This window comes from Ceratotherium simum, chromosome 15 (genome assembly GCF_057802395.1).
Source record: "Ceratotherium simum simum isolate JZ-2026a chromosome 15, ASM5780239v1, whole genome shotgun sequence".
NCBI lineage: Eukaryota > Metazoa > Chordata > Mammalia > Perissodactyla > Rhinocerotidae > Ceratotherium > Ceratotherium simum.
Window position 1 is genome coordinate 38,523,111 of NC_141914.1, and position 24,716 is coordinate 38,547,826.

General features: G+C 57.1%; 2 protein-coding genes and 1 long non-coding RNA gene across 9 annotated transcripts; 1 reads left to right on the forward strand and 2 right to left on the reverse strand.

The window, feature by feature from the left end:
• The first annotated feature begins 850 nt into the window (after positions 1 to 850).
• CLCN2 (chloride voltage-gated channel 2) lies at positions 851 to 15,624 on the forward strand. Of its 2 annotated transcripts, XM_004424638.3 has the most exons (24): positions 851 to 1,010; positions 3,248 to 3,404; positions 3,551 to 3,682; positions 4,046 to 4,174; positions 4,262 to 4,395; positions 4,501 to 4,578; positions 4,662 to 4,740; positions 4,865 to 4,990; positions 5,092 to 5,176; positions 5,266 to 5,367; positions 6,292 to 6,376; positions 6,543 to 6,701; positions 7,093 to 7,162; positions 7,414 to 7,524; positions 7,752 to 7,965; positions 8,291 to 8,424; positions 8,673 to 8,845; positions 8,966 to 9,080; positions 9,316 to 9,389; positions 9,623 to 9,682; positions 9,826 to 9,864; positions 10,029 to 10,133; positions 14,786 to 14,872; positions 15,013 to 15,624. In XM_004424638.3, the coding sequence occupies exons 1-24, from the start codon at positions 939 to 941 to the stop codon at positions 15,205 to 15,207; spliced, it is 2,715 nt and encodes a 904-aa protein (XP_004424695.1). In that variant the 5' UTR covers positions 851 to 938; the 3' UTR covers positions 15,208 to 15,624. The 2 variants fall into 2 exon arrangements, with proteins under 2 accessions (XP_004424695.1, XP_087296040.1); XM_087439914.1 differs by lacking the exon at positions 851 to 1,010 and having other exon boundaries at positions 3,203 to 3,404; positions 7,758 to 7,965.
• On the reverse strand, positions 3,288 to 7,201 carry LOC147915174 (uncharacterized). The gene is made up of 3 exons (XR_015554466.1): positions 4,896 to 7,201; positions 4,114 to 4,168; positions 3,288 to 3,675 (listed from the first exon to the last, which is right to left on the reverse strand). It is a non-coding gene; the product is annotated as an uncharacterized LOC147915174 (long non-coding RNA).
• On the reverse strand, positions 15,536 to 24,608 carry FAM131A (family with sequence similarity 131 member A). 6 transcript variants are annotated; one of them, XM_087439916.1, is made up of 8 exons: positions 24,033 to 24,054; positions 22,782 to 22,842; positions 22,434 to 22,479; positions 21,662 to 21,804; positions 19,371 to 19,464; positions 18,945 to 19,127; positions 18,648 to 18,764; positions 15,536 to 17,313 (listed from the first exon to the last, which is right to left on the reverse strand). In XM_087439916.1, the coding sequence occupies exons 5-8, from the start codon at positions 19,438 to 19,440 to the stop codon at positions 16,838 to 16,840; spliced, it is 846 nt and encodes a 281-aa protein (XP_087296042.1). In that variant the 5' UTR covers positions 19,441 to 19,464; positions 21,662 to 21,804; positions 22,434 to 22,479; positions 22,782 to 22,842; positions 24,033 to 24,054; the 3' UTR covers positions 15,536 to 16,837. The 6 variants fall into 6 exon arrangements, with proteins under 6 accessions (XP_087296042.1, XP_014638613.1, XP_087296041.1 ...); XM_014783127.2 differs by lacking the exon at positions 22,434 to 22,479 and having other exon boundaries at positions 24,033 to 24,607; XM_087439915.1 differs by lacking the exons at positions 21,662 to 21,804; positions 22,434 to 22,479 and having other exon boundaries at positions 24,033 to 24,608.
• Positions 24,609 to 24,716: the final 108 nt, after the last annotated feature.

Sequence of the window (24,716 nt, forward strand, 5' to 3'; positions counted from 1 at the left end):
GCGAGACGTCAGCAGCTACTCGGGTTTCTCCTTGGTCCCTGCCAGGGAAAAGCGACCTCTGTCCCCCCACGCCCGCCTCCCAGGAGCGGCCTCCTCGCACCTAGACCTCCCTTCCCTCGGGCCTCACCCCTTCGCGTTCCCTCCCCACCTCCACCCCCGCACAGCCGGCAGGCGAGATTGCTCCAGGTGCACCTCCCTGGAAAAGCAGAGAAGGGAAGGAGGAAGGGAGCGGATGAGAGAGACCGAGGGTCTCAGTTCTGAGCATCGCCCCCCTTTCTGGATCTGGCGTCCCCCTCCGAGTCCCCCCAGCTTTGCTTCTCACCCCCATGGGAGCAGAGGGGTCTTGCCAGGCCCCTCTGAGCCGCTGGCCCCCCCCCAGAGAAGCTAGAGAGGGCGCCACTCCTGAGACAGAGATTGGGCCCGAAGAGTCTGATTTAGACGGCTCTGCAGACCCTGGCCGCAGACCCTCCTGAGCCCCGGCGTCTCCAGCCCCTCCCGGCCGGGCGCCGGGAGCCGCAGTCCCCGCCCGGCCCCTCCACGTGCCAGCCGACCCGCCCCCGCTCCGGTCCCGGGCGCCCCTCTCAGCCCCCGGCCTCCGCGAAGAAGGCCCCGGGACTCGCGCGTTCCAAGCGCCCCCTGCCGCCTCTCCGGTGCCTGGGAGGCGGCCCCATCGCAGACCCCGGCCCGGCTGGGCCGGCCCCTGTGAATGGGCCGGCGGGCGGAGCAGCACGGAGGGCACCGCCCTCGGCCCGCCCGCCTGGGAGGGGACGCGAGCGGGTGGCTGCGCCAGCAGCGCCCGCCTGGGGCCCGCGGCTCTCTGCGCTCGGCCTCCCGGGCTGCGGGGACGGGACGGGTACCGGCGCGGGCTCTGCGGGCCGGGAGCCGAGTCCGGGCCGGAGCCCGAGCCGCCGCGGGAGGCCAGAGGGCTGTGCGCGGAGATGGCGGCGCCGGCGGCGGCAGCGGCGGCGGAAGGGATGGAGCCGCGGGCGCTGCACTACCAGCAGACCCTGGTAAGTGAAGCCGAGCCGAGCCCTGAGGAGTGCGCTCCGGAACCGCTGCTCCTGGTTACCCTTGGAAGCGCGAGGACTGCGGTCCTACCCTAACCTCGCCCCAGCCTTCTGAGCTGGAGAAACTGAGGCTCGAGGGCCAGAGAGGCTGGAGGGCTAAGGAGTGGAAAGCTGCATTCAGGTTTCTGGCTGAGGCTGGGGGCCTGCAGGGGACAAGGATATCAGGGGCTTGTCCCAGGTGTCCTTCTCTTTACCCCCCGCCCACGTTTTCTTTGCTCCTTCCCCTCACTACCTGGGCCCAAGTCTCAGCACCCCAGTACCCCTCCCCAGCGCCGCTCACACCCTTGAACATTCTCTCTCTACACTCCTTTCTCCATTCCCTCTGTCCCCACTATGTGCATGGCACGGTGCTAGACACAGAAATGAGTGTGTAGAAAGATCATCAGACCCTAACCTGGCCCCAGCCCTTACCCCTGGGGGCTGGCAACCCAGCATTGACAGGAACCCCTTTTTTCTCTGGAAAAAAGGTGGCTTGCCCCGTGGAGGAAGAGAGCTTTAGGGTCAAGCAGGAATGGGTGTGGGAATTGGGACCTTTGTCCATGCTGACTGGGTATCCAGCCCCCACCTATCCCAGGGGTGTCCCTTGACCTTATTAGAAGCAGGGGTCCTGGGGCTCTGAGCTGACTCATGGCCATCGCTGTAACTTAGTGTTTGAGAAGACTTTGGCACCTTCCTATGTCGCTGGGGTGGGGGACCCAATCTCTAGGGAAAGGAGTGGGCCCTGTGGCTTCTTTTTTACCAGCTTGGGTTGGAATTTGCCCAGGAAGAAGGCAGGGAGGAAACCTCTCCAGGAGGATGGGGCCTGGGCTTTAACTGAGGCTGGGAGGTGCCCAGTTACGAGAGAGTGACTAGATGAAACAGGATGACAGGAAGAGGTGGCAGAGGTGGAGGTGGAGCAAGGGTAGAGGGGCAAGCCTTCGCATGGGGTGGGAGGTGTCTGTCAGTCTGCCCAGGCTGAGAATGGGGCATTGGTCAAGGAAGCCAGGCACCTGGCCACTGAAATGGTATCCATCTGTTGTGCAGCCACATCTCCATCTCCTTCGCCTGGTCTGTATGTCTGAACTGAGTTCTCAGGGTCAAGCTCTCTCCCAGGCACTCTCTGCTCCAGCCTCTCCCCCTGCTCCTTCCCATCCCTTTGTCTTTCTCTCACACACTCACCTCCCACCTCCTACAGTGTGTCTACCTCTTTATACTCTATTCTCTCCTCTTTTCCTCCTCCCTTCTTCCCCTCTCCTTCTCTCTCTCCTCTGCCCCTTCCCTTGGCCTCTCCTTTCCGCCTCTTTCTCCTATGGTCTCTCTCCTCCCTTCCTCGCTCTCTATCACTCTCTCTCTGTCTCTATCTTTCCCTCCCCCCCCCCAACCCCAGCCCCAACAGGAGCCCTTTGTGTCCCGAAGCTCTGCGGGTGGCAGCCGGAATCTACTCCTCCCCACCCCCCAACACACGCCCAGCTTGGCAGGTCTAATCCCATCACCCCAGCATCCACAGTCACAGCCCAACCATCAGCTTCTGCTGTCCCCCAACCCACCACTGGACTCAGGGCAGCTCCAGAGTGGGGTCAAGGCCACCGAGCTCTCTCCACCTACTCAGAGAGACTTTCCACTCCCAGCTGGGCTGGCAGGCTGGTGGGGGGTGGGGTTGGAGAATGGGGACAAGGGGATTAGGTTGGGCGGGAGGGGTGCAGCTGAGTCGGTCACAGGCCAGAGGCCCAGCAGGAACGTGATAAGGATTGGGGCCCCGCCTGCTCCTAGGCCCAACTCAGCTGCCCCCAGCTCCATGAGGCCCTTATTATTACCCATACGCCCTTGACCATCCCTTCTTCTCTGACCTTCCCTCCTCCCACTCTCAGACTGCCTTAGGTTTTTCCATCTTTTCCTCCTCTAGGGCCTTGCCTCCCACTCCTCCTCAGTGCTCCCCTCCAGGCCTATGAGAAGAGGACTGATTATTCTGCCACCCCCAGAGCTGTGTCCCTGTACCTTGGCTGTCCCCATCACTCCAGCCAGGACAGCCCCCACAGTCTGCAATGTGCATTGTTCCCACACCCCAAGCCAAAGTGGGAACTGTGGGTTCAGGAGGGGTATATAATGTGGGGACTGGGAGAAAGGGAGTTGAGGCCCCAGGGGCCCTCCCTGCATTACCACTCAGCCCACATCTGCTAACCCCCACCTTCCCTATTGCTCAGATGTATGGCCGCTATACTCAGGAGCTGGGGGCCTTTGCCAAAGAGGAAGCTGCTCGGATCCGCCTGGGAGGGCCGGAGCCCTGGAGGGGTCCGCCTTCCCCTCGGACTCCCCCAGAGCTCCTGGAATACAGACAGAGCCGCTGCACCCGATGCCACAGTGAGATCTGGGTTGGGGCGGGGGACCTGGCTGTGCCGTGCTGAGGGGGACAGAGGCCATTAGAGCTGCCCTTTGGGGGGTGGAAGGGGGATAGGGTAAAAGCACTTTTGTGCCAGCCTCCCCCTTCTTCCATTCCCTGCTTCCAGTCTGTTCCGTACACTGCCATAAGTTCCTAGTGTCCAGGGTTGGTGAAGACTGGATCTTCCTGGTCCTGCTGGGGCTCCTCATGGCGCTGGTCAGCTGGGCCATGGACTATGCCATCGCTGCCTGTCTGCAGGGTGAGGACAAGTGCTGGCAGGGGGCGGGCTGGGAAGAGCCAACCTGCTTCCTCCATGCCACACTTGTCCAAGTTTCTTGGCTACTTGGCCACTGGCCACTTTCCCCGGCCTGACTGCCCCGTCTTCAGTCATACTCACTGCCACTCACCTAGGCTACAACTTCTTGCCCCCGCTCTCCATCTGACTCTCTTACCTATGGTGATCTTTGTCCCAGTGAATGCCCTCCAGGGCCCCCTCCCTACCCCTTGTCCTTGGGCTCTCTGCGATATTCCCTGGGGCAGCTTGTTATATCGGTATGTCCCAGTGGCCAGGCGGGGACTGGGTGTGCGCATCGGGGGCCAGCAGCACGTCTTCTCCCCACAGCTCAGCAGTGGATGTCCCGGGGCTTGAACACCAACCTCTTGCTCCAGTACCTGGCCTGGGTCACTTACCCCATCGTCCTCATCACTTTCTCAGCCGGCTTCACACAGATCCTGGCTCCTCAGGCTGTCGGTACAATAGGAGAGCAGGGGAGGGCAAAGGTGGGACCTCCTGAAACAGGCACATTGGATGACTCTCCTGGGACTGTGCCCTCTCCAGGGTCCGGCATCCCCGAGATGAAGACCATCTTGCGGGGAGTGGTGCTGAAAGAATACCTCACTCTCAAGACCTTTGTAGCTAAGGTCATCGGGCTGACCTGTGCCCTGGGAAGCGGGATGCCCCTCGGCAAAGAGGTAACTGCCTGTTGGGGAATGAAGGAGTCCCTTCCAGTGGAGGAAGAAGCCAGGCCAAGGTCAGGAGGCACCCTTCCCCACTCACCGCCTGCCCCCACCCCACAGGGCCCTTTTGTGCATATTGCAAGTTTGTGTGCCGCCCTGCTCAGCAAGTTCCTCTCCCTCTTTGGGGGCATCTATGAGGTAAGGGGGACCCTGGGGGACGGCAGAGGGGAGGGGTGGGCTGCTGAGCCCATGCTGACTCCTCTTTCCACCACTCCTGTCAGAATGAATCCCGGAAAACAGAGATGCTGGCCGCTGCCTGTGCTGTGGGAGTGGGCTGCTGCTTTGCCGCACCTATTGGAGGTCGGCAGTCCTTCCGGCCCCCTAGCCCTGCCCTTGGCCTCACCTCCTTTGCCCCTCTTGTCTGGGTCTGTGTCCCTAGGCCCAGCCCAGGCCTCACGTGGCGCCCTCCCCTGCCCCCTCCCAGGCGTCCTGTTCAGCATTGAGGTCACCTCCACCTTCTTCGCTGTGCGGAACTACTGGCGGGGCTTCTTTGCTGCCACCTTCAGTGCCTTCATCTTCCGGGTCTTGGCAGTCTGGAACCGTGATGAAGGTGGGGGGGGATCTGGGAGATGAGGGGAGCCCCTGAGATGGCTCGGGTGGGGGTCCTCGGTGCTACACCTGCCTCCCTCTGCTACTCTGCCATCCCTTCAGAGACCATTACAGCTCTCTTCAAAACCCGATTCCGGCTCGACTTCCCCTTTGACCTCCAGGAGCTGCCTGCCTTTGCTGTCATTGGGTGAGGAGCTGAGGGAGCTGGGTGTGTCGGAGAGGAGGAGGGAAAAGAGGGAAGACCTCCTTTTACCCTGGGGCTTCTTCCCTCTCCAGTATTGCTAGTGGCTTCGGGGGAGCGCTCTTTGTCTACCTGAACCGGAAGATTGTTCAGGTGATGCGGAAGCAGAAAACCATCAACCGCTTCCTCATGAAGAAGTGAGTTGGTTCTGGGCTCCTCTCTAGGCCACTTGGGGTTCTGTGAGGGTCACAGTGGGGTGGGGGGGCCAGTGACAGGTGAGATGGCAAATAATGGCCCAGTCAAAAAGAGAAAATCAGCCAGTGGTATTTTCCAGGCTGATTGAACATTTTGGCTTTTATATGAATTATCTGAAAATGGGCACTTTTGAATTTTTTGTCAGCGGAAGAGAGCATTTTGGATCAAAGACTGAGGCTTCCTTAGGCCCTCAGCCTAGCCCAGAGGGCAGTGCCCCCTGGAGAGTGTTTGAGCCTTAGTTTCTACCCACCCCATGAAGCATGGAGATGGGGGAGATTTTTTAATCTCCAAAGCACAGCTTTCTCAGTTGTGACCCTGAGGATTGGGAGCAGGGAGGCCTGAGACGTGACTTCTGTTGGGACTGCATCCTTCAGGGAAAGGACAGCCAGCTGAACCTGCACCCTGTGGCACCTGTGGTCAATTTCATGAGTGACCCCAGCTTCCCCCAACACTGACCTTCGTTCTAAGACGCCATAGAGAAACGGACAGAGATAGCAACTTCACACTCTCACACACAACGCACCCTTCAGCGGCGGCTTCTGAGCGCAGGGGAAGGAGTCGCAGCTCAGAGGTGTCCAAGAGAGGGCTGGGAGGGTGGACTTTCTGTTGCTGCTACCCACTCAGGGAGTCAGAAGCCAACAGAAAGGCATTTGGGCTCATAATAACCCGGGACGGCCATCACCCTTGGGGCCATCATATCAGGAACAGCAAAGGGGACCTTCTGTCAGAACCGTTTGGTTTTATGTAAGAGCCAAGGCTCTGCTGTGACCTCAGCCCTGAGGCATGTGGGGTGCTTATCACCAGCTATCACCAGTCCGTAGTAGGTGCACCACCCATGTTTGATGCTCTGAAACCTACATCCCTAGACGCCTGCTCTTCCCGGCTCTGGTGACCCTGCTCATCTCCACTCTGACCTTCCCCCCTGGCTTTGGACAGTTCATGGCTGGACAGGTAACCCCAGGCAGAACAGGAAGTTGCGCTTTCCCTTGGGAATCATCCGTTCTAAAGCCAACAGTCCCAGTGTGACTATGGGATCCCTTGTTGCCCCGGCTTTCCTGTGGGCCCCTTTCCTTCATCCTATCTGTTCCCCAGTCTGAGGCACCCTGTTCACCCGTAGCTCTCACAGAAAGAGACACTGGTCACCCTGTTTGACAACCGGACATGGGTCCGCCAGGGCCTGGTGGAGGAGGAGCTAGAGCTGCCTGGAACCGCACAGGCCTGGAACCCACCACGTGCCAACGTCTTCCTCACCCTGGTCATCTTCATTCTCATGAAGGTGGGGCTCCTTACGTATGTAGAGCTTACATTGACATTGGCTTACTAGGTGCCAGGCACTGTTCCAAGCACTCTCCATACATTAACTCCTTTAAGCCTCCCAACAGGGCTATGAGAAAGGTACTATTAGTATCCCTGTTTTAAAGATGAAAAGTTGAGGCTCAAAAGAAGTTAAGTAATTGGCCCAAAGTCACGCAGCTAGATGGCAGAGTGAGGGTTTGAACCCAAGCCATCTGGTTCTGGAGTCCTTCCCCTTCCCTTCATCTCTGGGGGATTCTGGGATAGCTAGGACGGAGGTACCTGACTGATAAGGTAGGCTCCTTGGGGTGGAGCTGGGGGCAGCCTGGGGCCAGGTGGCGCCTCCACCTGTTTGAACCGCCTTCTGCCTGCAGTTCTGGATGTCTGCACTAGCCACCACCATCCCGGTGCCCTGCGGGGCCTTCATGCCTGTTTTTGTCATTGGTGAGTCCTCAGCTGCCTGTTCTCCCAGCCGGCACCCTCCCTACCCTCTGGCCACCCCCTGGCCATCCTCTCTCTGCCTGGGAGGGGTTTTGGTCCAGCCCCAGCCCCAACCCCAACCCCCACCCCTGCAGGGCTGCCCCCTGCACTGAATGACCCACTGGCCCCTCCCCTACCCTCTGACCCTCTCTCTTCCTAGTGCCCCCGCCCTCCCCCTCCACTACCTGTTTCTCTTCCCACCCCCCTCCCTGAAGGAGCAGCATTTGGGCGTCTGGTGGGTGAAAGCATGGCTGCTTGGTTCCCAGACGGGATTCACACGGACAGCAGCACCTACAGGATTGTGCCTGGGGGCTACGCAGTGGTGGGTGAGTGCTCCAGGTCCCCATCTGTCTGGGAAGACCCCTGGCCGGCCGCAGGGTCTGAGGCTCTGGTGCCCCCTGCTGGCAGAAACCAGGCTTCCCTCAGATGCAGAAGCCCAGTCCCCAGGACTGTACTGGAGAGGCCCTGAGGGCCCCCCACAGGACTGTCCCTGGGTGGGGAGGGTGATCTGGGGCCTGGACACCCTGGGGAGACTGAGAGTGGCTCTCCCTAGGGGCAGCTGCGCTGGCAGGAGCAGTGACACACACAGTGTCCACAGCCGTGATCGTGTTCGAGCTCACAGGCCAGATTGCCCACATCCTGCCCGTCATGATTGCCGTCATCCTGGCCAACGCCGTTGCCCAGAGCCTACAGCCCTCACTCTATGACAGCATCATCCGAATCAAGAAACTGCCCTATCTGCCTGAGTTGGGCTGGGGCCGCCACCAGTACGGAGGGCCGGGTGACAAGGGGGGTGTGAGTGAGGGGCCAAAGGCATCCTAGGCCCTCCCTCATCCCCACCTGCAGCAAGGTCCTCAGCCAGTGAAGCTGGGAGACCAGCCACTTTGCTCCCTCCTGGCCGGAGCTGCCCTCGTCCACACCCTGGGGCAGCTTGGCTGGCCCCGCCTCATCAGAATGAAGGCGGGGAGTACTCCTTGGCCCTTAACCCTTGTCCCCATGGGCTCTGGGGCCTTCCTTATGGCCCTGGGATGGTAGTGCTCCCGGCTACCCTCCCCATGCTGACCACAAACCAGTGCCTCTCTCTGCTCCCAGGCAGTACCAGATGCGAGTGGAGGACATCATGGTGCGGGATGTTCCCTATGTGGCCCTCAGCTGCACCTTCCGGGACCTGCGGTTGGCACTGCACAGGACCAAGGGCCGCATGTTGGCTCTAGTGGAGTCCCCTGGTGAGACCAGGAGGGGGCCCAGGTGCTAGGACCATCTCCCAGGGTTGCTGCTTAGGAAGGGGGAGGGGACAGGGGCTCAAACCCAGTCTTCTTGGTTCCAAAGGGAATGGGTCAGCATTTGCCAGCCCGGGGTTGCCCTCTGATGTGTGGCCTGTACAAGGCCCCACTCTGGGTGTGAGAGAAGGCCAGGGGATGGGGTAGGAGGGCCTCACCCCCGGCTCCTGAGTCCTCCCACCTGCTCTATCCAGAGTCCATGATCCTTCTGGGCTCCATCGAGCGCTCGCAGGTGGTGGCATTGCTGGGGGCCCAGCTGAGTCCAGCCCGCCGGCGGCAGTACATGCAGGAGCGTCGAGCTGCCCAGACCTCTCCACCATCTGATCAGGAGAGTCTCCCCAGCCCTGAGACCTCTGCTCACTTCCAGGTGAGGGGAAAAGCCCCATAGCCCACAGACTTCCCAAATGTCATTGCGTAGACTGATTGGGAGGGCAATGTAGAGGTGGTCTGGGGCCACAGCCTCACCAGCCCCTTCTTGCCTGGGCAGGTGAACACAGAGGACTCAAGCTTCCCTGCAGCCCGGGGGGAGACTCACAAGCCACTGAAGCCTGCTCTCAAGAGGGGGTCTAGCAATACCATGAACCTCAGGGAGAGTCCCACAGGTGAGCCCATCTCCTATGAGCACCTCCCCTCCACCCTCCAACTGAGCCAGAACCCGGCCCCCAAGATCCACTATATCCCTGCCCAGCCTTTTGCTGGAGCATATCCCAGCTAAGAGGCTGCCCAGATGAGCCAGGGGTAGAACCAGGACGCTCTCCCCGTGCCGTCCTCACCTCTCCTGTCCTCTCCCCCGTCAAAGATGACGTTGCCCCCGGGGCCTTGTGTTTGGGAACACAGGGAATGTGGAGCCAGCAGGCATTACCCTCAGGAGTCTGTTCTGTGGCAGTCCACCCCCTGAGGCTGCTTCCGAGGTGAGTGGTTGGAGCCTCTCCATCGCCTCTTTCTTTCCAGCTCTCTCTCTGACACTGAGACAACCTCCCCATTAACCCTGCCATGCCTGCCTCCATTCTCCCTGCTCTTCTGCCCTCCTAGATGTCAGCTCTGTCCCTGCAGCGTACCCTTCCCCTGAGCTCCACTGCCCCCCCTCACCTCCCTCCTCCCTATAACATCAACTCCTCTTCTCTCTGGTTTGGCTCTAACAAAGTTGGAAAAGTCGGAATCCTGTGACAAGCGCAAGCTGAAGCGAGTCCGAATCTCCCTGACGGTAAGTGCTCCCTTTCCTCCAGCAGCTCAGGAGCACCAAGCAGGGAGGGCCCGGGTCTAGGCAGGGTAAACCTCCCCCGAGCCTGGAGGATACAGCCACCTTCCCCCAACCTGTAGATGCCAACCTCCCTCCCTCTCTCCTAGAGCACCTCGGACCTGGAAGGCGAGATGACCCCTGAGGAGGTAAGGTGTGGCTGGACTCTGGACCTTGTTTCTTCCTGGGTCATCAAATTGGCTGCTGTCCCCATGGGAGAGACCGTGGAGTAGGAAAAAGGGCAGGCCAGCTTTAAGGAGGTGAGAATAGCTCTTGGCACCTTCCCCCTAACCCTCCCAGTCTTGTCCCCTAGATTCTGGAGTGGGAGGAGCAGCAACTAGATGAACCTGTCAACTTCAGTGACTGCAAAATCGACCCCGCCCCCTTCCAGCTGGTGGAGCGGACCTCTTTGCACAAGGTAGGGCCAGTGGCTTGGGGCTGGCCTAGGCTCTCGGGAGCACAGGGTGGGGATCTAGGTCCTCCCACAAGTTTAGACTCAGGCCAGTGGGGGAAAAAGCAACAGCAGAGAGTGGGCTCCATGCTGTGATGTTTTTCAAACACATTGCTTCAAACGATGGGAGGCCTGGAGGCCAGGAGCCAGGGCCCCTTACCCTCTTCCTGCCTACAGTGGAGCCAGGCATCATTTTTCCTCTGCTCAGCCTTGCACCCAGGGAACTCTGGACCAAAGCAACAACAAAGACAGGGCTTGAGATGGGTAGAAGCCAGAAGGCCGGGCTAGGGTCAGAACTAGGCAGGAGGCTGCCAGCGCCCAACAAGGCTGATACACCCATGCGGAAAAACATGGGTGAGAAACAGGCAGGAGAAGAAAATCTAATAAACAAGCTAACAAACGTCCAAGTAGGGGTGGAGACACCGCAGAGAAGAGATAAACAAAGATGAGAAATGCCCAGTGGGGGGCTTGGAATGTCAGACCCCAGAAAGTCTGACGGTGTAGGCCAAAGGAAAACTGGTAGGGACACAGGAAGAGAGCTCAGCAGAAGAGCAAAACAGCCTGCAGAAATGAGGAGAAAACTGGAGTGCAGACAGGTTGGTGGTAGGTGAGGCTGACTCTAGAGGAGGGCGTCGGTTCTCTGTGGAGGAGCGCCTCAGGGGCTCCCCAGGATGGGGGAGCGGCATCATCGGGCACCTTCAGGCTTCTGCGGGAAGGCAGGAAGTGCAAGCACACTCAGGAGGCTGCCAAGGCAGAAACCAAGGGGTGTTGTAGCTCAATTGTCCACAGGTTTAACGTGCAAGCCTCTGAGGCATGGAGGTGGGGCAGGTGGCAGTGGGGGACACTCCCAGGGTCTGCATCTTGGGCGGCTAGCTTAGACACAAGCTGTGCCTAAGAGCCAGTCTGGCACGGACAAGCAGGGGCCAGGGCAGGAAGGACAGGAGACCAAAGAGAAACAAAAAAGCAAAAGGTAATAAAAGAACTTAGAAGCCTTTGGGTAAAGACCTCGGATCAAAGTGAGTGGGGCACTGCAGTGTAGTTGCAAGATAAAAAGGAGAGAGGCCAGAGAAGAATACATTTGGCTTGTATTTAAAGCCTTTCTTTCTAAGACCTCTAAAGCTTTTCCATCATCTTTCTTGGTCTCAAATATCGCATAATGATGATAATAATAATGTGCTGACGTGTTTTTACTGTCTGCTATGTGCCAGGCACTGGGCTAAGTAAGCTCTTTACATGTTTAATTTAATCCTCACAACCACACTGTAAGATAGATATTGTGATATTCCAGTTTTTATAGATGAGGACCCTGAGATTCAGAGAGGTTAAGCAAGTTGCCCAAAGTCACGTAGCTAGTAAGTAGCAGAACCAGGCCTGAAATCCAAGATGATCTGACCCAAAAGCCTGTGGATTTAACCATTTTAACACACAGGGAAACTGAGGTAGTGCGGAGGTCACTTGCCCAATCCTGTGTTATAGCAGAGTCAGGCCCAGAGCCCAGATTTCCTGGCCCCAATCCCAGGATTCTTTCAGAAGGCCACGCTGTCCCTCTCCCTGTCGATTCACTGTTCCCAAGCCCAAGAAGTACGGGCCCTCCCTCCAGTGGGCTCCCTGGTGTCTAATTAAATTAAAACAAGAAAGAACAAAGTAGGTGTTTGTTACAAACTTAAAAATCAGAGGAAAAGAAGCAGCCTTTGAGGAACCAACTAACAAAAGTACAAAGAACTGTAAGCGATAAGAACATAAGAGATTAGAATTCAGAATGTCTTTGCAGGCCTGAGCCATCAGTAAGTAGTAGCCCAATTAAGTTCAGGAGAGGAACATGCAGAAGAGAGAGAGAGCGAGTACACTGGAGACTATATAGGAACCTGTGCAAGTGGAGACCAACAGCTAAGTACCTCATTCACTCAGAGGCCACCCATAGAGAAGGGGAGGTTGGGAGGCTAGAGTGTCAGCAAGAGGCCAGACTGGCTGAACCCAGATCTTCACTCTGCCTCGAGTTAGCTAGCTGTGTAACCTTGGCAAATGTCTTAGCCTCTGTGCTTCACTGTCCTTATCTGTAAAATGGGGATCATCGTTCCTACCTCATAGGGTTTTCTGAGGATTAAAGAAATTGATACATGAGAAGCACTTAGAACAGTGCCTGGTACATGGTAAGTATTCAATGGATGACAGGAATTACTGCAGCTACTACTACTAACATGGAGACGTGAATAATAGGGGACTTTAAAAGGTAGTGTAAGGAGGGAAGGGCTGAAGTGTGGAAGAAATGGATGTTTTCAGAAAAGAATGAGTGATCATGTGAGGCTGGAAGCTGGGGTGCCTGGCATAAGCTGAGGCTGGAAAGACAGGCTGGGGTGGGCTTGGGGAGGGCCTTATCGGCCATTTTGGGGAGTCTGGGCTCTAACTCAAGTTTGAGAAAGCTCATAGGATGGCAGAGCCAAGGGGGAGGGAACGGAGGTGGAAAGCAGAACACATTAGGATGTTGTGGCCCCATCCTGGGGAGGATGGTGAGGGAGTCGGGGAGAATGGCCAGGCTGTTGAGGAAGTAGATTGGTAAGGCTCGGTGACTGCCCGGGACAAGTGGTTTGCAAACCTAAAATGCATCTAGTCTACTGGAAGCTCACTCTAATTAGGATTGTGGAGAAAAAGAAAATCCAGGGGAACTATTTAATAGGACCCTTTGGAGAAGATAAGAGGGATTATTAAACCATAAGAAGACAAGGCTGAGGGATTACTAAAATAGGAAATCTTATAATAAAGATATGTCTCCCTCTGAAGTCAGATGAAGAAATTAAAGATAACTGGTAGCACGCAGGATTCAAGTTAGATATGAAGAGGAACTTGCTAACCACATGACAGTTGTGACATAGGTATTGAGGGAGCACAGAAAATCTTATTCTAAAACTGAACGTCTAGCTCCTTTTTAAGTACTGTCACACCTTAGATAAAGTTAGGAAAGTTCTGGAAGTCCTTTCCTAAAGAATTTTAAATGTTTTCTTACACAGTTGCTAAAAGTGTTAAGACAGGGGCTGGCCCCGTGGCGTAGAGGTTAAATGCACGCTCTCTGCTGCTGGCGGCCCGGGTTCGGATCCCGGGCGCACGCCGATGCACGGCTTGTCAGGCCATGCTGTGGTGGCATCCCACATAAAGTGGAGGAGGATGGGCACAGATGTTAGCTCAGGGCCAATCTTCCTCAGCAAAAAGAGGAGGATTGGGGCACCAGCCCGGTGGCACAAGTGGTTAAGTGTGCGCGCTCTGCTGCGGCGGCCCGGGGTTCGCCGGTTCGGATCCCGGGCGCGCACCGACGCACTGCCTGTCAAGCCATGCTGTGGTGTCCTCCCATATAAAGTAGAGGAAGATGGGCATGGATGTTAGCCCAGGGACAGTCTTCCTCAGGAAAAAAAAAAAAAAAAAAGAGGAGGATTGGCAGATGTTAGCTCAGGGCCGATCTTCCTCACAAAAAAAAAAAGAGGAGGATTGGCATGGATGTTAGCTCAGGGCTGATCTTCCTCACAAAAAAAAAATGTGTTAAGACAATTACAATGAGTTCTGAGTAACTCATATGAAGAAGCTGGGTTATTAATGCCCATTTTGATTGAAACATGAAGCCAAGAGGCTTACAAGTAAACTCAAAACAGTACAATAGATGATAGGCCAAAAATTCCAGTAACTGCTGAGTCAGTAGAGTGTTTTTCAAAACATCTGGCCCAAGAAAATCCACTCAGAGCACAAGGGGAACTGGCTGACAATTTCTGACCCCTTGGTGATTACATTGGAAAGCTTGGGGGAGGGCCCAAAGCAAGAAAAACACGGGGCGGGGGGGGGTGACTGTTGTCCCCCTGCACTGCAAGCTGCATCTCAACAGAACCTGGGATGCTACTTGAGCCCCAGAAAAGGCAAACTGCATGAGAGATGTAGACTGCTGCAGGCCGAGACTGGGGTGTCAGAGCCAGGGAGAAGGGCCAGCCAGCTGAGGGCCAATGGGAAGCATGTGTCAGCCACTAAGGTGGGGTGAGAGCCACGGGATTCAGGGCCAGTACCCCTAAGGGGACGTGGAACTTCCCTTCTGGATATCCTGAGACTAATCAACATCTGCATAGGACAACTGGGCTGTGCTTCCTCCTCCTGTAGTGTGATGAAAAGTGGCCTGGGGCTGCTAGGCCACTTCTTACTGATGACCCCAAGCAAGTCACTTCACTGAACCTCATGCTGCCTCTCCTGTAGAATGGGTATTATGCCACCTTCTCAGGACGATTCTGAAATTAAATGCTAAACATAAGAAGGACCTAGCCTAGTGCCTGGCCAATCATCAGATGTCATATTTGAACAGTTTGTTCTCTCTTCCATCCTCCTTTCTAACATGGGACGAAGAATCCTTCCTCTGTCCATTTCTCCATCAACATGAGCAACATCAAGATTCCCACTGTCAAGTTTCTGAGGCCTGGTTGCAGCAGCATTCTCATTATCCTTCTCTTCCCTCCGGTGGTCCTGCCCCCTCTCCCCACCACCTGTGGCACCCCTTCTGTTCCCCCCGCACCTTGTCCTGGGCCCCACTGGCCTGTAATTTAGAGCTCTCCCCTCGTGCGTTAAGTCCAGTGTATTTTCTCCCTACCCCGCAGACTCACACCATCTTCTCACTGCTGGGAGTGGACCATGCTTATGTCACCAGTATTGGCAGACTCATTGGAATTGTCACCCTAAAGGAGGTGAGATGATAGTGACTGTCAGAGCCACTTCCACTTCCAAAAAGGCATGGAGGCTTATGTCCAGCTCACCTGGGGGAAGTGCTGGGGAGGAGTCTGAGCAGGGAGCTCAGTCCACACACCTGACCCTCTCACCTTTCCAGCTCCGGAAGGCTATCGAGGGCTCTATCACAGCACAGGGCGTGAAAGTCCGGCCCCCCCTTGCCAGCTTCCGTGACAGTGCCACCAGCAGCAGCGACACAGAGACCACCGAAGTGCATGCACTCTGGGGGCCCCGCTCCCGTCACGGCCTCCCCGGGGAGGGCAGCCCTTCTGACAGTGATGACAAGTGCCAGTGAACCCCTCGGTGGCCTGGGATGGCGATGGCCATCAGCCAGATCCTGCAGCTTCCCATTCCTTCTGCCATGGGAAAGCAGGAGGCAGCTGCAGCTGAAGGCTGGAGCCTCAGCCCCCCTTCCAGACCTGGGGTGCCAGCTTCTCCCAGTTCATCCTACCTAGAACCTGACCCAGCACCCACCTGCAGCAAGTGTTCCAAGGGCAGGAAGATCAGCACTGCCCTGGCAGGATGAGGGTGGGGTCGCTTGACCCTTGACCCTGCTCCCCCTTTGAGGGGAAAGGGGTAGAAGATGGGTTTATACTGGAACCTCCAATGACCAGATGTATATAGAGATTTACAAAGATTTTTATATTAATTTAATAAAACAAATTCTTAAATAGAACAAAATAAACACCTAATGAGCCACTTATATATAGAATGCCTGTGCCCATCAGCTCGTTCTTACCTTGGGCTCTCTTACCTGCCAAAGCCTACAAGGTTCCAAATGCTGCAGCCACCCACACCCCTCGCGGCCATAAACTCCAGAGCCTGCTATCCATGGAATGCAGGCTCTGCAGAGGCCTCCACTGCTTGGTCATCCACACCCTGGCTGGGGCAGAGGCCCCCAGTACAGTAGCTTTGGCCTTTCGTTCAGCCAAGAAAGGCACTACCCTCTTTCCTCCCCAAGGAGAGACACTCCCTCATGTCTTTCACTCCTTGGCACAGTTCCTGCCCCACTCAGGCATCAGCAGACAACTGCCCGGCCACGCGTGTGGCCCCCTTGTGGCCCTCTCTAGAAGAACATCAAAGTCACAGCTGGGTAGCAACCAGAGCCATCCCTTCTTCCAACTCCACCCTAAAGAGAACTCGGGGTGAATGGAGCAGTCTGGCGGGCTGTGAGCCACGAGGACCCTGCCCACACATCCTACAAGGACCTGGGAAGGGCCCAGACCCCGTCATGGGGGCCAGGAAACAGGTGGAGGGTACGTGCTTTCATCATTCTAATGCCTCCCAGAGAAGATCCGACTGAAAGAACAGACCAAAACCCCTCTTTCTTTAGGAAAAAGAAGAAGATTTAGAGACGATGGAGAGGTGAAGCACAGCACGAGCCCAGCTGGGTGAGGGGCCCTTGGGGGATGGTTCAATCCGTAGGCTCCAGGAGGGTAAGAGCCAGCCCCCCGGCCCTGGGTAGGAGTGATTCTATCACGCACTGCACATGGACTCGGGAGTGAGGAGAGCAGCAGAGAAGAGAGAGGCGTTGGGGGGTGGGGGGTTCCCTCCTACTCTGTCCCATACAGCCCAGTCACAACCACCCCCGTAGGGGTTCATGTCATCCGAGGAGGAAATGTGCATGTGGCATTTTTGATTTAAGAACATGAACATCACTGTCTGCCACAGCTGCAGCCATGCCCCAGAGGCCCCGGGCAACCCCCGGCAAACCCCAGGAGTGGGGGCAGGACATGCGCCCCCAGCCTGGCCCCTGCCTCCTCTCCAAACACTTTCATGCAAAACACACAACGGAGGAGTGAGTGCTCCCAGGAGCCCTCTAGGCTTTGGAGCTCTGCTGGAAGCCTCGTGCTCACACTTGGGCACGGAGGCCCTGCCCCCAGCAGCAGCGAGGGGACACATGCCACCACCAGGCATGATTTGGGTCACTGTTCCTCTGGCTCTGCCTCATCCTCGTCTAAGGACACCACCCCAGAAGAAGCTACGTCAGAGGCTTGCCGCTGCTGTTCCCAGCTGCCCACTGGTGGCAGGCAGAGCGACGGGCAGTCCTTGCAGGGGGCTGGCTCCTCCTCGGCGGGGGAAAGGCAGGACTCCGTGAGGGGCGAGTTGTAGAGCGAGTCCTGGGCCTCCAATGGGCCCAGGCTGCGGAAGGCACTTTCCCGGCTGGGGGGCAGTTGGGCGAGGAGCAGCTCGTCGCCCAGCAGCTGGGAAGCCAGGCGGGCCGGGGAGCCCAGCAACCCATCCTCCAGGCTGCACAGACTAGAGCACAGGGTCTCTGGGGACACGGTCTGTGAGCAGTCGCTCTCAGGCTCCACCGAGCCCTGGCGCAGTGGCCGGGAGAATCGGTGGCCGGTGAAGAGGTCCTGGAGGTGGGGCCCCAGGGGCAGCTGCCCAGCCATGTCTGCAGTGGGGAGAAAAAGAAGACAGCCCTACTAGCCCCATTTCAATTGGCTAACCTGGAAGCCACAGTCTTCCTGGTCCACCTTCAGCCCAGCTCCGGGGATGGAGGGTAGGAGGTTAACTTTGGGCAACTTAACCTCTCAGTGCCTCAGTTCTCTTAATGGTGAACTTGGGATTCTAATATACCTACCTTATGGGGTTGTTGAGAGAACAGAGTCTGGCACATAGTAAGAAAGCAGTAAATGCAAGGATACCATACATGGTCATGCAGGTTGTTCACGGCACAAGGGGAGCCTGTCCAGGGCAATGAGTGAGGGCTGAAATTCAGCCCACATTCTGTTCTCTAAGCAGCATGCCCTGGCATGGGGCTGTGCCCACCAGATAAAGGGGTGCCTTTTCCTAATTTGCACGAAGATTCCACATGGGCTAGTAGTGGCCTGGGATAAATGTTAGTTTTATCATTATACTTTGGGTCTAAGCAGGCCTGGAAGTCAATCAAACAAAAACACTTGTGGTTCAGGGACCCGTCTTGGCCTCGGACATCCAAATCAGTTCCCTCTGGACCACAGCAGTAGTCTCCAATCTGCCCTAATGTATTGCCCACTTTGGAGAACTTGTTAATTAGCTGGAGGGGTGGGGGCGGGTGGAGGCAATCTTCAAAGGCAAGGAGGTGGGGGGGATGGTGGTCTGAGAGGTTTGAGCCCAGAAGCTGCAGAGAAAGTCAGCCATGTGGTCCAGAGAATGGAAGATGAAAGGAGGGCCGTGCACAGCTGCACAGCCCCGCAGGGTACCCTCTGCGAGCACTGGCCCAGAGAAAGGCCAACAGGCAGGTCTTGCTGGAATGAGAGGATGCTGAGCTGGAGCCAGCAGCCCTGTGGGCGGTCCAGGCCCAGCGCGCCTTCCTGTTTGCCTGGGGCCACAGCCCTGTGAGGTACTGTGCTGCTGCACTGCGGCTCATCAGTGCTGCCATAGCCAGCCAGAAGGCTGCCTCCAGAAGGAAAGGCAAGGCCCAGCAGACCCTCCCAGAGACAAGGCCTGGCTGCACAAAAGGAGTCGGTGAGGTCTCTGGGCTTTTTTTTTTTGTTTGAGGACTGCAAAGCCCAACTGCACAGACAGGCAGAGAAGGCTCAGCACTTGTGGGAAAGGAACTGCCCCATTTCCAACTGCTGATTGCCCACCCACGAGCGTGGACAGCCCTCCGGCCCCTGGAATATGAAGGACTGCCCGGACAGAGTCTGCTCCTCTCCTCTCCCCTTCCAGAGGCTGAGCTCTGAATCACTGCCTATCAGGCAGTTCCACCCCAGCTGGCAGCACTAGCATGGGATGTCCCCTCACCTGAGTCAGTTCCCCCAGCAAAGTCCTCATCATAGGATTCATCCGTGGAGTCCTCACCATCCACCGAAGACCATGCCCGGAGCTTGGCTTCTGCAATGGCAAATTGCTCAGCCACTCCTGTCGGGGAGGACACAGAATTCATTAGCAGAGAAGGTGAGCTAAGACTAGGGTTCAGCTTGGAGACAGAAGAGGGAAGACACGGGTGTGGAAAGACTCCAACCCCGACATCAGGCCTGAGGAGATGAGAGATAGCATCCCTATGACAAATGTGTGGCTGATCCCCTTTCTGTCACCCACCTGCTGCAAAGCGAGCCTCTTGTTCACCCTCGCTGAGGTCCGAATAGGAGGAAAAGGCAGACTCCAGGGCAGCAGGCGAGTCACTGGGCTTGCTCCAGCCCTTCCACTCAATGAGGTGAGCCACTCGGCCCTGGGCCATGGCGGTGGGCTTGGTCACGTGGTCCTTCACCACCTGGGAAATACCTGGAGATGGAGCAGAGTGAGGAAGCCTGGTGAGGGCACAGGCAAGGAAGCAACTGGGAGGGAAGTGGAAGGGTGATGGTAGTTAGGATCCTCATGGGCCTTTGTATGGGAGGAAGGGGATTTATCTGAGAAGGGGAGGAAAAGGGAGATGCCAGCAAGAGCTCACAGGATACAGTCCCCAAGAGCATGTGCAAAAGGGAGAAGAAAGGACCAAATGGCCAGAGCCACGGGAGGGGTACCTACCATGCAGGGAGGATCTGGCCAGCGCAGCGATCTCCTGGATAGTTAGGGCTCTCCGGGACTTGGGCAGCATCGCGACTGTGTCTCCAACATTCACCTTGGGTAACAGCATCAGACGGTGAGTGCCCTTCTGAGAGCAGTGTCCCCCTACATGCCCATGCCCCACCCATAGCGTCAAGGGGATATGGGAGCTTGGAAGGGACACCGGGACATATGTCCCAGTGGCTGCTAGGATAGGTAAGAGGGTAAGAAGCCAGGACCAGCAAACTGTGTCCTCCCAGGGAGCGATGGAGACTTGGGCAGGCCCAAAGGAGCAGAAATGCAGCTAACCCTCCACCTTCCCAGCTCCCAGAGGGGAAGGAGGCAGGTCAGGAAGTCAAGAACCATGGAGTGGGGGCTTTGAGAAGGGAGAAGAGGAAAGGAGAAGGGTATGGCATCAGGGGCTTCCTCCAGGTCCTCTCTCCTTTGTCCTCAGACCCACTTTCTAGCTGTTTTTCTACAGCCTGCCAGGGCGACAAACTCAACATAACCAAAACCAAACCCAACACCTCCCCATATCTGGCCCTGCTTCTGGACTTCCTTACTTTCCATCACCTCACCATTCTCCCATTCAGCCTGGCTCCAAACCTCAGCATTACCATCAACACTCCCCTCAGCTTCGCTTACCCATGTCTGTTGTTAAGACCTAATGATTCCATCCCCTGACTGCCTCTAATACTACCCTCATCCTTTCTGCTCCCACTGCCACTGCCCTTCCTCAAGCCCTCCATGCCCAGGTTAGCACAAGTGGTGGTCCCCCAAGCTCCTCCAATTCCATGCTATTTTCTCAGCCTAGAATGTTCTGTGTATAAGTGTTACACTCCCTCCTTCCACAGCCGGCTGGCTCTTTCTCATCTTTTGAGTCTTGGTTGAAATATCACTCCCTCAGCAGAGCGTTCCTAGCCACCCTACCGGTTGTCCATCCTCCCTCTGTAGTCTGTAACAAGTCACCATTTTCTACCAACATACTCCACATGTGTGATTATGGTCTATTTCGTGATTCTTTATTTCTTGTTGGTCTCCCTCACTCCCTCACTTAGCTCTTTGAGGAATTTGGTCTCTTTTGGTCACTACTGCACCCCGGTGTTTAGCACAGTGCCTGGAAGAGTAATCTCTCAAACACATAAGCTGAATGAATGAGGCAAGGTATAAACGTAAACAAATAATTTTCCTGGAGTGCAACTGGTCACAACACGTCCCTATTTAACATCTTTTCTGGCTCTCCACTGTCCAGTGAAGTGCCAGCTCCATAGCCAGGCACTGAAAGAACCCACTCTGTGAGGCCCCTGCCTCCTTTCAGGCCTGCTTAGAATCCACCACTGATCTCGGCCCAGTAAAACACCACTTCTCCACCTTCCCTGTCAGCAAGCAGCCCTCCTACCTCCAGGCAAAGGAACCCAGCTTTCCCCTGGGCTAAGAATGCCCTCCTTGCCTGACAAAATGCTCCCTACCATTTAAGGCCTGGCTCAAGTGCCACCTCCTATTATATTTTCAGTCCAGTTTCCTCTTACATCCCCCCATCCCCACCCCAACACTGCCCTTGCATCTCTCCTGAGGGATCTCGGGATGGCAGGGCCTGAGGCTGATTCAGCTGGGATCCCACCTCCACCCTGCACCTGGCTCAGTGCTCCCTGGCAAGCCCCAGAAAACGTTTCTGCCAGTGAATGAATGAAGTCAGAGGCACACGCCCCCTCCCCAGCATTGCCGAGCTCTTCTCCATCACATTCCCACCCTCACAAGGAGGGCTCCAGGTGCCCCTTGACCTCAGGCCCACCCTGTCCCTTCCCTTCAGTACCTGGCTGACAGGGCCCCCAGGGTGGCGCCGGTAGCTTCCGGTCAGGCCTGGGGGGAGGAGCACCTGCTGGGTGTTTCCTGGCTTGCTCTCCCTCCTTCCCCTCACTACCCCCAGCCGCCGCCGCCGCCATCCGTGCGGGTGCTCCGCGCAGCTGCGGCCAGGCCCAGAGAAAAGGTGTATGTCTCCCTGGCAACCCATCACCATGCAACAGGGTCTCCTGGGATACGGCCCGGGATGCGCTGACGTCAGCGTCGAGGGCGCGAGCAAGCCCGCCCGCTGGCACCGCGCCGAGCAGAGCAGAACGGCGGGGGCGGCCTTGCGGGCCCGCCGGGCCGGATAGCGCCTCCGCTCGCAGGAAAAGGGAGCCAGAAGCAGGCTGGCAAGGCGGGGGTGGGGGATACAGATCCTCTTCATGTGAATGCCGTCCCCCTTCCCCCTACCAACACTGGGGGCCCGGCACCTCTGGCAAGTCCTGGCTGTCCACGGAGGAAGGGCGAGAGGACCGGCTCCAGCCTCGGAGGGTCCGAGCAGATCCCAAGGAAGATAGAGAGAGGCCCCGAGGAAGTTCGATCCACTCCACAGCCCACGCGGGGTCCGAGGCCACTGAGGAGTGGGGCAAAGGCTGTTCAGCTGGGCTCGCACTTCTGCCAAGATCCCCATTTTCATCCAGTGTTGCCCTATGATTTCTCCTCACCTCTCCCACCTCCCAGAATATCAGCAACCACCTGGCGCTCTTCACAACTTGGAAAGCCCCTATCCCACAGCCCTGACCTTCAGGCCCCTGGGGCCATTTTGTGGCAGCCAGTGGCCACCTTCCTCCTCTGGATATATTTTGCCATCAAAACCCTAGGGATAAAACCTAAACTTTGATAAATTCCAAATCTTCTCTGGTTTCTCAGGCTACCCATTCCTCTTGGAAAGCACACCACATTCTTCCACCACATCACCCTCCCCACCACCTTGGACCCTTTGCAGGCTTGCTGCCTTCTTTCTCTTGGTGCTTTCCTCTCACCAGCCTCAGCTAGTACACAGCTCATCACTCTTCTTTTCTGACTTTTGCCCCAGTCCCCTAAGGCTTTTCCCTGACACCCTGTCTGACTCCAGCCTAGTTGTTCCTGTTTCAGCCCGGTTCCCAACATCTAAGCCAGAGTAATTTTCCTCTTGCCACCCAAGCACCCTATTCCTCAGCTTCCCATCACCTCCCAGAGAACATCTACAGTCCCTGGTCTCACCTCTGCGACTCGTCTGACAAGTCCATCGTCCTCCAGGCCCTTCACGCTGCCACAGAAACATTTTGCCCAGCACAGAAATCATAGGCATGCTGGCTGTGTTGATGCAGAGAACCAAAAGCCCAGAACTGCTCCAGGCTCAGCTCCCAGTTCTATTCCTATTTTGGCTCCGGATGCTGAGCCAGTCCCCTCCCCACTTGGAACCTGTGCCTAGTCACATAAGGAGAACACTCCTGCCTCATGGCTTTGAGGAGGTAGGAGTGCCAGGGGCCCAGCCAAGCTCTCTCGAGCTCAGGGAGCTGAGGCCCATCCCCTAGACAGTGCCAAGAGGCAATGGACATCACAACTGACCTTTAGCTGGAGCAGCCGTCTCTGTCCCTGAGCCTCAGTCAACTGGTGGTCCCCAGAAATGCTACCAACCAGAAGGAAGACACAAGGTTACAGGCCATCCCTGGCCTCCAGCTGGTACCTAATTAGGGCTCTCAAGAGGCCAGTCCTGAGATCAGCCAAACTCTCCCCTGACTACAGGAGGGAACGACTTCCTGAACTTCAAGCCTTAGCAGGGCCAGAGGGATCAGAGCAGCCTGCTGCTTCTCAGCTTTGAAAGTCATGAGGTTAATTTAGGACTACAAATCCCAGAATTCCTCATGGGAACCCAAGGGAAGACAAAACCTCAGCTAGAGTTGTAGCTCCAAAGAACCTCAAGTACCAACCACACTAAAGGCCTGTGTGACTGACCACCTGCCCTGAAAGCCCAGGACCCATTCCAAACCCAGCCCTTAATGTCACAAGTTCCTGCCTGGCCTTGGGCTTGGAGAAATCCATGACATTGAAGTAGGCTGGCCAACCTCAGATGCACAGGACTAAGGCCAGGCGCCAGCGTGCACCACCATCCACTGAAACCAAGGCCCAAGCAGAGGTCAGCAGCTGTGAGAAGGAAGCCCTGATGGCCTCCCTCTGGGCTCCTGGTTCCTTCCACAGGGTAGGGTGATTTTGTTGTTGTTGGGAGTGGGGGAAGGGAACTGAAACAGCTATAAGAAGTGAGAGGTGATCCGGTGCTCACAGGTGCCCCAAATGGGACCTCAGTCCCCTTCATCAACCAACTGACTGAAGGGGGGAGTAAGTTTTAGTAAAAAAAACTCCGTGGTAGGGTGCTTGGCTAGCGTTTACAGGCTACTCCTTAAGGCGGTTGGGACACAGCTAGGAGAGAGAGGTTCCCAGCATAGGGCCACTCCCAGGACAGTGAGAGGAAGGGTCTAGGCAGAGAGAGATGAGTGTGTGGGCGTGCAAGGCCAGTCGCCACGGACTGGAGAGGACTGACGAGCTCCTCCCTGTCACCGCCAACAGCAGGAATCCAGGGGAAAGACCACGAGTCTCCCCTGCAAAGCCCAGAAGCAGACAGGCCAGGGGAGCTAACCCGAGTCGGTATAGGCCCCCTCCTCGCTCAGGCCCGCTGCCTCCTCTTGCCTGGCCCGCCTCCCCGCTGCAGGCTCCTCCCTCTCCCGACACCGGCCCCCTCCTCAAGTCCCCCACCCACCGCGGCCCGCGCAGCGGGCAGCCGCAGCCCGACTCCCCAACCCGTACGCGGCCTCCGCCTCTTACCCTGACCCGCCGGGCTCCGAGAGCCGATACAGCCCATGGCCGGGCACCCAGGCACGCTAGCCCGCGCTCGGGGCCCGGTCCATCGCTTTGCAGAGGGTCGGGCCGCGGCCGCCACCGGGGAGGGGAAAACCCGTGAAAGGGGAGGGGGTGGGAGCCGCGCGTCCGCCGCCGCTCCCGAGAGAGGGAACCGGGCCGGTGACGTAAGCGCGAGGGCGTGGCCACCTGCGTCACCACCCAACGCAGGCGGGGCAAAGCCGACGTCAAGCCACGCAGGGCCGGCTAGGGGCCGAGGCCGGACTGCAGAGAGACCCTGCAGGCAGAGGTTTAACTCACTGGGCCCAGGCTACCAGTCATACCGCATGGGAAAGAAGCTCTCGCATCCAGCCCCCTCATTTTACAGATGAGACCTTGAAGCCATAAAGGGCTTCTCTGGCTATAAACAGCCTGAAACCCAGGGCCTTCTCCATACGCAAGGGTCTGGATCACATTCTTGTAGGAGAGCCACCAGCAAGCGTTAGTTCATTAACTACCCCACAACTACTTGTCTCCTTTTTCCCTTCCTAACCAACAGGGCCCGCACCACGTCCACCTTGAGGGCCCAACGCTCCAGGAAAGTGACTCCCCAGCCCCCCCCCCCCCCCCCCCCCCCCCGCACAATCATGGACAGGGGAGGAGGCAAGAGGG